The sequence below is a fragment of the Stigmatopora nigra genome, unplaced genomic scaffold (genome assembly GCF_051989575.1).
Source record: "Stigmatopora nigra isolate UIUO_SnigA unplaced genomic scaffold, RoL_Snig_1.1 HiC_scaffold_27, whole genome shotgun sequence".
In the NCBI taxonomy this organism is placed as follows: Eukaryota; Metazoa; Chordata; class Actinopteri; order Syngnathiformes; family Syngnathidae; genus Stigmatopora; species Stigmatopora nigra.
In genome coordinates, this window is record NW_027551606.1 from 2,320,057 (window position 1) to 2,333,362 (window position 13,306).

The 13,306-nt window shown below is 38.3% G+C and overlaps 1 protein-coding gene, 1 long non-coding RNA gene and 2 other non-coding genes across 4 annotated transcripts; 3 read left to right on the forward strand and 1 right to left on the reverse strand.

Moving 5' to 3' along the window:
• The first annotated feature begins 1,573 nt into the window (after positions 1 to 1,573).
• On the forward strand, positions 1,574 to 1,645 carry trnad-guc (transfer RNA aspartic acid (anticodon GUC)). Its single transcript has one exon. It is a non-coding gene; the product is annotated as a tRNA-Asp (tRNA).
• A 425-nt stretch (positions 1,646 to 2,070) lies between these two features.
• Positions 2,071 to 2,142, forward strand: trnad-guc (transfer RNA aspartic acid (anticodon GUC)). Its single transcript has one exon. It is a non-coding gene; the product is annotated as a tRNA-Asp (tRNA).
• Positions 2,143 to 2,506: 364 nt separating this feature from the next.
• LOC144192854 (glucose-6-phosphate isomerase-like) lies at positions 2,507 to 9,355 on the reverse strand. Its single transcript, XM_077711707.1, has 18 exons — positions 9,200 to 9,355; positions 8,371 to 8,461; positions 8,161 to 8,229; positions 7,852 to 7,971; positions 7,692 to 7,775; positions 6,757 to 6,903; positions 5,740 to 5,811; positions 5,614 to 5,658; positions 5,481 to 5,534; positions 5,147 to 5,207; positions 4,486 to 4,529; positions 4,269 to 4,421; positions 4,059 to 4,188; positions 3,346 to 3,422; positions 3,142 to 3,270; positions 3,000 to 3,075; positions 2,812 to 2,878; positions 2,507 to 2,734 (listed from the first exon to the last, which is right to left on the reverse strand). The coding sequence occupies exons 1-18, from the start codon at positions 9,316 to 9,318 to the stop codon at positions 2,611 to 2,613; spliced, it is 1,662 nt and encodes a 553-aa protein (XP_077567833.1). The 5' UTR covers positions 9,319 to 9,355; the 3' UTR covers positions 2,507 to 2,610.
• LOC144192855 (uncharacterized) lies at positions 3,612 to 10,462 on the forward strand. The gene is made up of 3 exons (XR_013325468.1): positions 3,612 to 4,544; positions 9,149 to 9,362; positions 10,367 to 10,462. It is a non-coding gene; the product is annotated as an uncharacterized LOC144192855 (long non-coding RNA).
• The last annotated feature ends 2,844 nt before the right edge of the window (positions 10,463 to 13,306 follow it).

Sequence of the window (13,306 nt, forward strand, 5' to 3'; positions counted from 1 at the left end):
GTGGAAGACTGTAGTTCAATTCCCCGATGGGGAGTAATAACTTTTTGCTTCTGCCACACTACGTCATAGCCTACCAGTTAGTACATATTAGCTTTCTTCCAAATTTAATTGACAATACAATACAGCAATGTTCCTCATAACCACTAGTTATTTGTTACTTTGTTGATGGATGGCGAATTAGAACAAATCAAAATGTTTTTACAATCCGATATCCTGTTTTGAGTTGTTGTTCAGAGGCTTTGAACCAATTCATTAGTTTTGAGTTCATTCCTATGGGAAACATTTATATGTCAAAGTACCACTTTAGTTCTTAAAGCTAGATCCAAAGAGCAATGCAGAGTGATAGATACATTTGTATCTAAAGCAGGTGCGTCAAGGACGGGTGGGCTACAGTCAAAGTGCCTCAGAAGACTGAAACTGCATTTTTTGGCCGCGTGAATTTGTTACAAAAGAAGCCTCCAAGGTTGCAAGGTTACCAGAGTTGAGCACAAAAAAACACACATGACAACCATTAGAAAGCACATTATAAATAATATGTGCACAGTAAACGAGGGGAGGAGGAATTATTAAAATATTATTCTAATATTTTCCAACCAAACTATTCACTTTGAATGTTGATGGTCATGTTCTTTAAAAACGTGGGATTTGGTTATGTAAAAAGGCATTTCATTTGAAATATTGACTTGGGCCTTTTGATTTTGATTTCATTTTTTTTCAATTTATACCTAATGTCTTGTGTAGTTATTTTTCTTAAATTTATAACTAATGGCTTGTGCATATTAGTACATAGTATTAGCTTTCTTCCAAACTTAATGATCAAAATACTTAAGCGTCATTCCTCTTTGGTATAGTGGACACTATCTCCGCCTCTCATGCGGAAGACCGGGATTCGATTCCCTGACGGGGAGCATAAAGTTTTCATGTTTGCTACACTTCCCCATATCCCACCAGTTATTACATATTAGCTTTGTTCCAAAGTTAATTGTTGTTAATTGTTTCTCGTCTGCTACACTACCCCAATCTCAACCAGTTCGTACATATTAGATTTCTTCAAGAAACTTGACATATTGCACCCTTCCTCGTTAGTATGGTGGATGGCATCTCCGCCTATCACGCGGGAGATCGGTGTTCGATTCCCCGACTGGGAGTGTCAAGATTTTGCCTCTGCTACCCTACTCCGAACTCTACCAGTTAGTACATATTAGCTTTCTTCAGATGATATCTGTCAATACCAATGGGTAACCTTCCTCGATAGTATAGTGGACACTATTGCCGCCTGTCACGCGCAAGACCGGGGTTCGATTTCCCCGACGTGGAGTAATAGCCTTGTCGCTTTTGCCGCATAAAGGTCACTTAAAATAAAATAGAATAAAATTGAAATATTCTTAACCGGTAGCTCTCGGAGGCAATTCTTGGAACTCCTCGTTCGGATATGTATACATTTTTCTTCGAGAAAACCACAAAAATGTTTTCATTAAAAACACTTAGTAGTATAGTCAAATAACACGAACCGCAGAAAACAGTTGCTGAGTGCTACATATAAAACCTAATATATCCCTCGTTTTCGTCATCTTCCTCGTTAGTATAGTGGACAGTATCTCCGCCTGTCACGCGGAAGACCGGGGTTCGATTCCCCGACGGGGAGTATCAACTTTTTGCCTCTGCTACCCTACCCCGAACTCTACCAGTTAGTACATATTAGCTTTCTTCAGATGATATCTGCCAATACCAATGGGTAACCTTCCTCGATAGTATAGTGGACACTATTGCCGCCTGTCACGCGCAAGACCGGGGTTCGATTTCCCCGACGTGGAGTAATAGCCTTGTCGCTTTTGCCGCATAAAGGTCACTTAAAATAAAATAGAATAAAATTGAAATATTCTTAACGGGTAGCTCTCGGAGGCAATTCTTGGAACTCCTCGTTCGGATATGTATACATTTTTCTTCGAGAAAACCACAAAAATGTTTTCATTAAAAACACTTAGTAGTATAGTCAAATAACACGAACCGCATAATACAGTTGCTGAGTGCTCCATATAAAACCTAATATATCCCTCGTATTCGTCACCTTCCTCGTTAGTATAGTGGACAGTATCTCCGCCTGTCACGCGGAAGACCGGGGTTCGATTCCCCGACGGGGAGTAATTTTTTTCACATTTTCTTTAAAAAAATACGATTGGGAAGAATTTGCTTTGCCAATTTTGTAAGCTTCCTGGTTTCATTTTTTGCAATATTTTTTCGCGTTGCTGTGAATTCATGATGTTTAAGTGTGAAATAATTAACATAAGTCAAAGCAGAATGACACATACATGGTAACAACTATACAAGTGAGTACCTATCACCATACTGTAAATTAATTAGAATTATTTATTGGGAAAAAATATTATATCGAGCATTTCAATTTGTTATTGTTGTTTGTAAGTGTAATTTGAATTTTTAACTTGATTAATCATAAATAAAATTAGTGAAGAGTTGATTGCGCCTAGCAAAAACAGTCAACTGCAAATTCAAATAGAAGTTTATCTTTTATTTAATACATGGTACAAACGTGCACAGTTCTTATCATGGAAATTGTTATTCATAATGACAATTTCGACGACAGCAACAAACTCAGGCGAAATTCTTCTTGAGGAAGTTGATGAGTCCATTGGTGGACGCGTCATGCGAATGGACCTCCACGCCGTCCTGCAGCTCCGGCTCAATCTTCTTTGCCAGTTGTTTTCCCAATTCCACCCTACCCACATATGACAAAAATTATAGTCAAAAATATTCATCATAATATTGGTAAATAAGAAAAAATGTAAAACTCACCCCCACTGGTCAAAGCTGTTAATCTCCCACATCAAACCCTGGATGTAGATCTTATGCTCATACATGGCTATACAAAAAATAAAAAATAAAACATCCCATAATTATGATTGTCCCTTTCTTGTTTGGCAGACCCACAAAGTATGGACAAATAGTCTTAAGGAAAGTTTTTGTCATGACTGTTCTCTCACCTATGAGAGCACCAAGCATGTACGGGGTCAGTTTCTTGAAGATGATTGAATTGGTGGGCCGGTTTCCTTGAAAAACCTAGCAATACAACATTACGACAACATGGTATAGAACGTAAGCTTATTGTGGGTGTTTATGGCTAACTTTGTGTGGCAGAATCTTCTCCAGATGTTCTCCAGTCAGCCCACTGGTCTCCAGTTCCTTCCTGGCCTCCTCTGTGGTCTTTCCCCTCATCAGGGCTTCCGTCTGAGCCAGGAAGTTGGCCATCAGGATCTGCCAAAAAGCAGTATTATTTGAAATAAATCCTTCTTCAGGGACGAAAAGCTGTTGTCGAGGTTGTTATGTTACCTTGTGATGGAGGTTGTCCCTGACGGGGTGCTGGGACTGCGCTGGGATGAGGAAATCGGATGGCACCATGCGCGTTCCTTATTGACAAACATAAAATAATTTTAATTATGGTTTCCTTCGGATGGCATTACGTCTACATAGGTATCAAAATATGTTATTTTCCTTTATCATTCAAGTGTTGTATTTGAAACAAAGTCTACTCATTACTACCCTCTAGCGGTCAAAATAGGTAAATGAAACACACCCACTTATATTCAAAACTAACGTCCACTCTTTACATGGAGTCAGAACACAAAAGTCTCTTTTCTCTTGAAAATCAACGATGTACTTAGAACTGAACTTGGATTCCATTTCTAATTTCTGTGTCTTTATCAAATATTGTAAGTATGAGGTCGAAAAGAAACGAACGCCATAGTGACTATTTGATTAACATACGCTAGCAGCTAGCAAAACAAATGATAGCTGCTAGCATAATACAGGTATGCTAGCAGCTAGCATAATACAGAAATGCTAGCGGCTAGCATAATACAGGTATGCTAGCGGCTAGCATAACACACGCTAGCCTAGTGTTAGCTACTGGCGCCTTTTCCGAGAAAGCGCCCTATATATTGACAAAAAAAGAAAATATACCCGCAAATGAGACTGGGCCCTCTCAAATGGTACGTTTTATACGGTGAAAATACTACATATATGGTGTTTTCGGGTCCAAGTACCTTGATGGATAAGTTGGTAGAAGGCATGTTGGCCATTAGTCCCAGGCTCGCCCCATACGATGGGACCCGTGTGGTAATTTACCCGTTCGCCGTGCTTAGTGACATATTTGCCGTTGGACTCCATGTCGCCCTACGTGGGAAAAAGTGGTGAAATATAGAAAATTAACGTTTAAAGCCAATAAAAATGTATGCTTTTGGGTGGGAGTCAACCTGCTGGAAGTATGCAGTAAAGCGGTGCATGTACTGGTCATAAGGTAGCATGGCGTGGGTCTCCGTGTGGAAGAAGTTGATGTACCAAATACCCAACATAGCCAGTAGAACCGGAGCATTTTTGTCCAGGGGAGCTGTGCGGAAATGCTGGTCCTGCCAAGTGGAAATTGTGCGGGAGTGCCCAGGGATTTCTTCGTGAGTAAATTCGGACACTTACCATCCAGTGAGCACCTGATATGAGCTTCTCAAAGTTGTCAAAGCCTAACCAAGAGAAAGGTAAGTTTTAATATTCAACCTGAGTACATGTTTTAGATTATTATAATTTACGGTATATTGGGCCATTGAATAGCCAGATTAATTATGATTAAATGGAGTCTTTCAATTAGAAAATTCAATTTTGCTGCTTTCCAAAATCGTTTGCGAAATAATGGTTTGTTTTGGAAGTGGTTTATATTTTTCTTGTTTTGGGGTGATACAGAGCCCTCTAGCGGCAACAGAAAATATTACAACTCAACTAGCACATTTTGAGGCTCCTCTTGAGCGTCTGGAATCAGCAAAACAAGCTTTTGGTATGAAATGTAATGTATAAATCACATAAAACTAGGATTATATAATTATTATTATTATCGATGTCTAATATGTTTCTTACTTCTTAGGAAAAATAATTGTGAATACTGATGTTAAGCCCTGGTAAGTATGACATACTTAACTATAACTTACCACATTATAGGTAACGACTTAATGCTTAATTATGCTCTAATATATTTCTTTGCCAAACCATGTTTTGTTAGAGAAACTATAAAAAAATATTTTGTTTGGGTTGTGCTTGTGTAAGCATCATTCTAATTAGCGGTTAGCACTAGGCTAGCACTATTTACCAATGTGCAAAGCGATGGCCATTCCAATGGCTGACCACAGCGAGAAGCGCCCTCCAACCCACTGAAAGAACAAAACATATCACTATTTAAAAAATGCATTTCAACTCAAATCACAAGATATCACCATAAAAACTATATTGTAGCACCAGCCCTGAAAATAGCAACAGAACACAGCTCTATGCTATGACCTTTATCTATTGGCCGGCCTGTACGATAACCTCTGCAAGGGAAAAGGTCACCACCAATAATAACCAAGGGGAGGGCCTCTGATTACTCGGCAGCTGCACTCAAAATGTTCTGCCGTAAATATAGCCGAGGCGGAAAGAGCACTCACGTCCCAGAACTCAAACATGTTCTCTGTGTCGATACCAAAGTCCTTCACTTTGGGCTGAAAGATAAAATGGCAAGAAGTCAATGAGATGGAATCTACCCGGTAACAGATTCAGATCATAGTGTGTGTGACTTACGCCATTGGTGGACAGAGCAACAAAGTGTTTGGCTACGGCACCTTTCTGCGGAAAAATGGGAAAATAGTACACGTTTTTTTTTTTTGGTGCGCTAAAGAATAGATGAGAATGCTTAAGCTTACGTACGTCTTTTGCGTGCTCGAGGAACCACGCTTTGGCCGACTCGGCGTTGGTGATGGTCTCTTGAGTGGTGAAGGTCTGACAAAAAATATAGAAAATGGTCGTTAAAGACTACATATCTGTCTTTTCTACTTGTGAAAATGGGTAATGGGGTCATTCCAGTATTGGAGGTGATTTTATAATCCACATTGGAAATACTACTCAAAAGTGCAGTTTTTGAGGAAACAGGATTTTGAGACCAAAATATATGTACAAAAAGTTTAGAGATAGTTCAATATTTATCATAATTAATCATAGTTTTAATAGACATTATAAAGTATTATCATAGACAACATGCTTATTTATTTATTTGTTTGTGTTTGTTAATCAATTTAATTTTTATGTATGTATTTTTATGTGTTTTTAATGTATGTTTGTATTTATTTATTTGTTATTTATGTATGTATTTATTTATTTTTTATTTATGTATGTTTTTATATACCTATTAATTTATGTACTTATTACCTATTTATTTATGTCTACAATGTCTGTGTCTGTATTCTCACCCTCTTGCTACTGTGACAGTAAAATTTCCCTAATACAGGATTGAAGTTATCTAATATAATCTAATTTCAAAAATTGAAAACATTAAAAGAGTAATACAAGATAAAGTAACGTAGCCTAGCATAGTATAAAGCAATGTAACAATATAGCAAAGGGATGGTTTATTTTCTTGCTTCTATTTTTCAGTTTGATGAAAACTAGCCTTGATGGCATGACTCACTGTACGATATAATCAGAATAAGATAATTATCACCAAGTAACAGCTACCTTCTACTCCAGAAAAATGCAAATAGTACAAATTTGCTACCTTGTTACTCTGATTGCATCAAATATTGTACATAACTCACAAATAAAGCATATCATAAAAATGCTACCATTAATCTATTGGACAAACCAACTCAACTTTTGATTCTTGTTTACCAATTATTGCTGAATACAACATAGAAAACAACAAAAGACTTTTGTAGCTACATTCCTTACCTTAGAGGCGATGATGAAGAGGGTGGTCTCAGCATTGAGTTTTGCAAGGGTCTTGGCGATGTGTGTCCCGTCGATATTGGACACAAACCACACGGCGGGTCCGTCCTTGGAGTATGGTTTCAGGGCTTCTGTCACCATCAGGGGGCCCTACCATTCCACAGATGATGATACATGTCAGATTTACATGGAAAATTCCCAAAATGTCAGAAATATTTAAGGATTGGTGGACTTTTTGCATCCAGTAGGAGGCCCCTCCCACTTATCAGATGCAAAACAGAGCACAAACATAGATTAGCTAGCTACCTAGCAAGTTGTTATCTGGACATTTTGAAGAGGACAAGAAACACTTTCATTCCCAGCCTACACTTGTCTGCTCCCTCAAATAGTGGACTGCTATAAAAGCTAATCTTAAAGCCCTGTTTAAACTACTGTATTTACTCGCATATAACACGCACCTTTAAACTGCCCTTAAAATCGTTGAATTGTACAATTTCTCTCGTATAAGCCGCATCCTGATTCATAATTTTCACCTCCATATTCATGGTTTAAATAGGGAGTACAAATGTGTTACTTTGAAAAGAAAATCTCAAGAAAATTCATCGCACGTGGTATTTCTGAGACTCTGTAAGAATCAAAAGCACATTAGGGTCAATATCATAAGGAATTAATTTATCCAGTAATTGTTGTTTTTTTACTGCAAAACTGAAAATAACCAACACAGTAAATGTTACTTTGATGACATCTACTGGTGAAAAAAAGTATAGCAAGTCTTGTACGGATATAAGCCATACCCTTGAGTCAGTCATCGTTTTTTTTTTAGTTACAAATACGGCTTATATGCGAGAAAATACGGTACTTAAAGATTTGTCCACAACAAATGTGAACTGGACATTTGCATTCAAAAGTTCTGCTTGCGCGACGAAAGATTGACTCACAAGATCCGATCCCCCGATTCCGATATTAACAACATCGGTGATGGTCTTCCCAGTGTAGCCTTTCCACTCACCGCTTCGAACCCTCTGCAAAAACACCGGCAGTTAATCTCATGATTCTTAATATGATAAAGTATAATTCTTAATATAGGATTGAACTCACATGGCAGAATTTCTTCATCTTCTCCAGAACTTTATTAACCTCCGGCATCACATCTTTTCCATCCACCGTTATGGGCGTATTGGAACGGTTCCGTAGTGCTACATGGAGAACAGCACGTCCCTGAAGCATAATCACATATTCATTTTCTGAACCAGAGCCTATCCCAGCCAACTATGGACACTCAATCAATGGCCAGCTAATCACAGGGCAAATTTGTCCTTAATTTAAATAGTCGCTGGATCTCAATTGTCTTGAAATTTCACGTTTAAAGCATAAAAAAACAGAATGACATCATGAATTGAGCAGCACCTCCGTAAAGTTGATCTTGTCTCCGGTAAACATGGCCTCTCTGGCTACGTCTATGCCTCTCGACTTGGCCTGCCCAAGACAAAATACACTATGTTTAACTCATTGGCCTCCATTTTGCCAGGAAGGTAGCGAATGACCATGTTTCAGACCTTTCCGAGACAAAGTCATTGGAAATGCCACCATTTTCTAATTGTTCTGTGTACGACTCACCAGATCGATCAGCATTTTCATGACTTCATCGGTAATGAGGTTCTTGGAGTAGTCCAGCAAGATGTCTCCATCTTCAGTCTGCAGTTTTAGGCTACGTAAAACAGTTGTACAATGGGATTCGTAGCAAATGCTAACGCCACACCTGAAATCTGAATCATTCCAGGATGAAAAAATCTTGCAAAAAATAAACTTCAATGGTTTTCTGCTACCTTTTCATAATCAACAAGACTATAGTTTTAATTAACTTAGCTAGCAAATTGAAGCTATTTAAATTACACTGTATATTGCATATCCATATTAGCTTTTTTTCAAGTAGTAGTGGTTAGTGGGCCAATCTCACAGTTGGGGACCTTGGTTCAAATCCAGGTCGGACCACCTGTGTGGAGTTAGCATGTTTTCCTACGTGGGTTTTCTCCGGGTACTCCGATTTCCTCCCACATTTCAAAGACATGCAAAGTAGGCTGATTGGTCACTCTAAATTGCCTCTAGCTATGAGTGATTGGTTGTTTGTCTTGTTCTGGCCTGTGATTGGCTGACCACAAAATCAGGGTGTGCCCCGCCTCTGCCCCGAAGTCAGCTGGATGGGCTCCAGCACCCCTGCCAGCCTCTAGTGATGATAAAGCAGTTCAAAAAATGAGATGAGATGAGATGAGACTTTTCATTCAGTTTGGTTATTTGGGTTGAGAGAGAACCAAAAGTGCCTTTAAGGAGTACTTCAGACTTATTTGGTATTCAAAACAATATTTTGAAGCATATTTTTCACTCATTTTTTTTTCAGGTTTGGTATCAGGACAAACTCAAAAGTTATGAGGAATGTAGTCAAAGATACCTGAATTTTTGGAACCTTTCCTTGTCGCCCTCAAACAAGTGCCTCATGTTGAGGTTCAAGGCGTGTGCAGAGTACCATTCCTGCAGTTGCTGGAAAACGGGGTCCCGTGTGAGTCCCATGTTGTGGAGTGTCGGAGGGAGGTGAGCCGAGTGGGGTCCAGAGGGTAAGTGCTAAAGTCTTTTGAAAGGCCAACAGGGCCCCTCCTACCATGTTTATGTCACACCCCCTTCGCCTTCACACTAGATATATATTTGGGACAGTTGGCAGAGGTACTCAGACTTGGCAGTCAAGTATACAAGTATGGTAATGATTAAAGTAGAAATACTAGTTAAACTTTTTCCCCAAGTAAAAAAATAATCAAACATTTTGAACAAAAAGATGCAAAAAAATACATTTTCAATTCTGTATATTAGGTGATGGGAAACACTTTTATTATTAATAAATGTTTCGTTTTATCACATTAAATCATTTATTTATTTATTCATTATTATTATATTATTAAGTTATTTTTTTGCCAGTGAAAAATTAAGAATATATAGTGTATATATATATATATATATATAATAATTATACTATATATATATATATATATATATATATATATATATATATATATATATATATATATATATATATATATATATATATATATATATATATATATATATATATATATATATATATATATATATATATATATATATATATATATATATATATATATATATATATATATATATATATATATATATATATATAGTATAATTATGCAGATAATGCTTGGAAAATATACTTTGACACTGTGATGAAATATTTTAGTGTAATTTTGAATCATTTTTTTGTACTACAAATTTATTTTACACACACTGAAATTTTAAAACAGCTAACAGTAGCAATAGCCTAAAAGTCAAGTGCCAAATGTAGCCTTAATAGTGGGATTTGTGTACGATAGCACCCCCTAGGGAGTGTTTATATAAATAATGCACAGTCAATGGTGTGCAACGACCTTATTCCACCGCTAGAGAGCGACAAAAGCCCAGTATCTACGGAAATCGTTTAATTAAACGTGTATTTCCTTTTAGTACAAATTCAAAATGATGGTTGTTGTTATTTAATCGCATACAGCCAAGTATTCTTTAACAGAACAACATTCTGTTTTATAAACAGGATACAAATCAAGACACCACCGGCTTTACTCTTATTGTTGAAAGCCTCGCGGGAAGTGTGGACGTTTATTTACGTCGAACTTGACCAAGTCGTCACAGACAGGAGATTCGCTGTCAAAGAGGGTGGATGCCTGAGCTGGTAAGCGATGCGTCTTTACTCTTTACTTCCTTCAAATCGACCCTTTGAATTCATCACAGACTTTCCTTTTGCAACGCAACATTATTGCGATCGCTTCGCTTTATTGCGTCTTTTTTCTAAGACAATGTGTATTGCTTTTCAGTCATGTCGCAGAGAGGCTAAGCTAATGTTAGCATCGCGTAGCTATGTCGCCGAATCCACAGAGTACACATGAAACATCCGTGCACCCATTATCGGACGCATCCCACCTTTTAAATCGACTTAATTCCACTCCGGTGTTTTGTGACATCACTTGGTGAGTTAAAACACTCGAAAACACTCAATTTCGATCATTTGTGCTCGGTTTGTGTGATCGAAACCACCCACTTTTTGGGCTAAACAGGGGAGGAGCGATCCCCCTTACGTTGGTTATTTTTATTTTTCCACGCCATCAAACTTTGCTTCCGATGGACTCGTTGTCTTGACAACGGTATGTTTTGCGGGTGAAATTAAGGGGAAATTGTTTTTAATGTTGCATGCGTGCAGCGTTCGCGTTATCTTTGATAACTGGGAAATATGAGCTGGCGAGTTTCGGTGAAACTGGCGAGATTCCTGCTTAAAAAGTCATACTTCAGACGATTTTTTGACACAAAATGGACACCAATTATTTCATAATCGGGTTATTCTTCATTTCCTGCCATGATGACAATAAACGTTACATCTATTTTTAATGGAAAGGAGATTTTCTTCAAAAATTGACATGATTTTATGATATAGTACACAAAAAAACTGCTACACTGTCATTTCACTCAAGTTTTTTTTATGATTTTTATGAAAAAACGACATAGTTTTATCTTTATTCTCCTTTTTATTTTTAGTCCTATACAATTTGCCTAAACAGAATTAAAAAAATCAAGATTTTTTCCAATAATTTGACAAAAAAATTCTTTCCAGTTGTATTTTTTTTATTTAATTGTCAAATCAAAATCAAATATGTTAGATAGAAATGCCAATATTTAGACGCAACCATTTCATCATTCCATCCCAAAAAACTGCTCAAAACCCCCCCCCCCCCCCCCCCCCCCGCCTGGCAACATTGAAACATTTTTAATTCCTCCCTTAAAAAGAACCATCCACTTCTGTCCTTTTGTCATTTTTTTGCTGGCTTGGCAAAGTCATGCCATTAAAAGCAGCGCCTTGCTGACTCCGCCCACTTGTTGACATCTGCCACAGCTGTGTCACCGTGAAAATACGCGCTTTGCTCCGCAAAATTCCTGTCTCTCCTTTTAGCCCTAACCCCGACCAACAGGCTGATTCAGCACCCCCGTCCATGCACTGATTGTTTCCGCCGTACTACGTCACGCGTCGGTCGTACACCTGAGCGGCGTCGGCCTCCTAGAGCGAGCCTCTTTCCCTCCCAGAGCGCGTTATTTGGTGGCGACATCTCCCCCGACAGGCGAAGCTAGGGGGGAGGGTTGCTTTCACCCCGGGGCCACGATATTATTAGAGCCGAGGAATTCCAACATTTGCAACCGATCTCAGTTTACGAAGTCCAAGTGAGGCTGTCGTTTTCATCGACATCCTATCTTTTGTTCTTGCGTTGTCTTGGATGAGTTAGCTACAAATTATTAAGGCCCAAAAAAATAAGAGTCCATATTTGATTTGATTTAAGTGGAGAAATGTGGTGATTTTAGTGCAAAGCAGTGCATTATTGTGTGTAAAAGTTTTTTTTTACTAGAGTAAAAAAATTAAAAGAGAAAAAAATCCAGTTGTGTCATGATGTATTCTGGGGATTTAAGCGTCCATTTTTAAATGGGAGGAGCAAATGAACAACTTTTTGCACAGTAACGCGCTCGTAACATAACATAAACAAATTTAAATGCGCTTGGATTATGATGCAGACACGCTCAAAAATAAGTTTAAATTAACCTTACACTAAACTTAATTTTTATTATTTTTTTACATTTTGATACCTTTCTTCTCCCGGGCTGGCTCCGCCTCCCCCTTGAATTTCAGTTGCAACCTATCGAGAGTTGTTTGCTTTTGTATTCCCTTCAAATTATTCAGAAAATGATGAACACAAATGTCCTCACAATAGGATAACATACATCCACTTGCCAACGAGAAGTAGTATATACTCCTCTCGTATTAGCGAAAAAGCTCCGCCATTTGCACTGACTAATGGGGAAAAAACACTGAAAAAATGCATTGCTCCGCCCAGTGCTCATAGAGACATTAGACAAGGGAGTTGCAATGGAAAAGACAGCTGTATGTTTGTATATCAAAATTTGTCTCGTATCTCAAGATAAATATTTGCTTGAAATTTTACTCTTATCTCAAATTGCTTGGATGTCAGGGCACCCGTATGTCAAGGTATTACTGTATCTGTCTGGCACTCCTTGGTGAGCCACTTCCGGCCCGCGGGCCGTATGTTTGACACCACTACTGTAAACTCGAGGCTAAGTTGACCTTGATGAAGGAAAACAGGAAACGTCTTTCCGTTTTGCTTTTCCAAGAAATCGGAAATCTGCGTTGATATGTTGTCAGACGGGACGCGAACTACCACGCCAATGTTTGCATGTCGTTTTGGACTTCCCTTTTTCCACCAGGAGACCCTTTTCTGTACCCCAACGCACCAGGTTTGAACTCTTTTTGTTGATCCAAGAAGGGATTTTTTGCCTTTTGTCCTGACTTTGCTTGCACAAGCCTCAAACCTCCAGGTTAGGGAAGCATTTTCATACCTCAGTTGAATGGGAGCGACGTCGGAGCCTTTCATTGCCACCCGTTTTGGTCGGAAACCCCAATGTTGGGATTCGCTCCATG

Excerpts from the sequence above, each read along its gene's own strand:
- LOC144192854 (XM_077711707.1), bottom strand. The coding sequence starts at position 9,318 with ATGGGACTCACACGGGACCCCGTTTTCCAGCAACTGCAGGAATGGTAC. Across the intron at positions 4,422-4,485 it reads TATCAGGTGCTCACTGGATG|GACCAGCATTTCCGCACAGC; the intron begins GTAAGTGTCCGA and ends TCCACTTGGCAG. Across the intron at positions 2,879-2,999 it reads CATGCTTGGTGCTCTCATAG|CCATGTATGAGCATAAGATC; the intron begins GTGAGAGAACAG and ends TTTTTTGTATAG.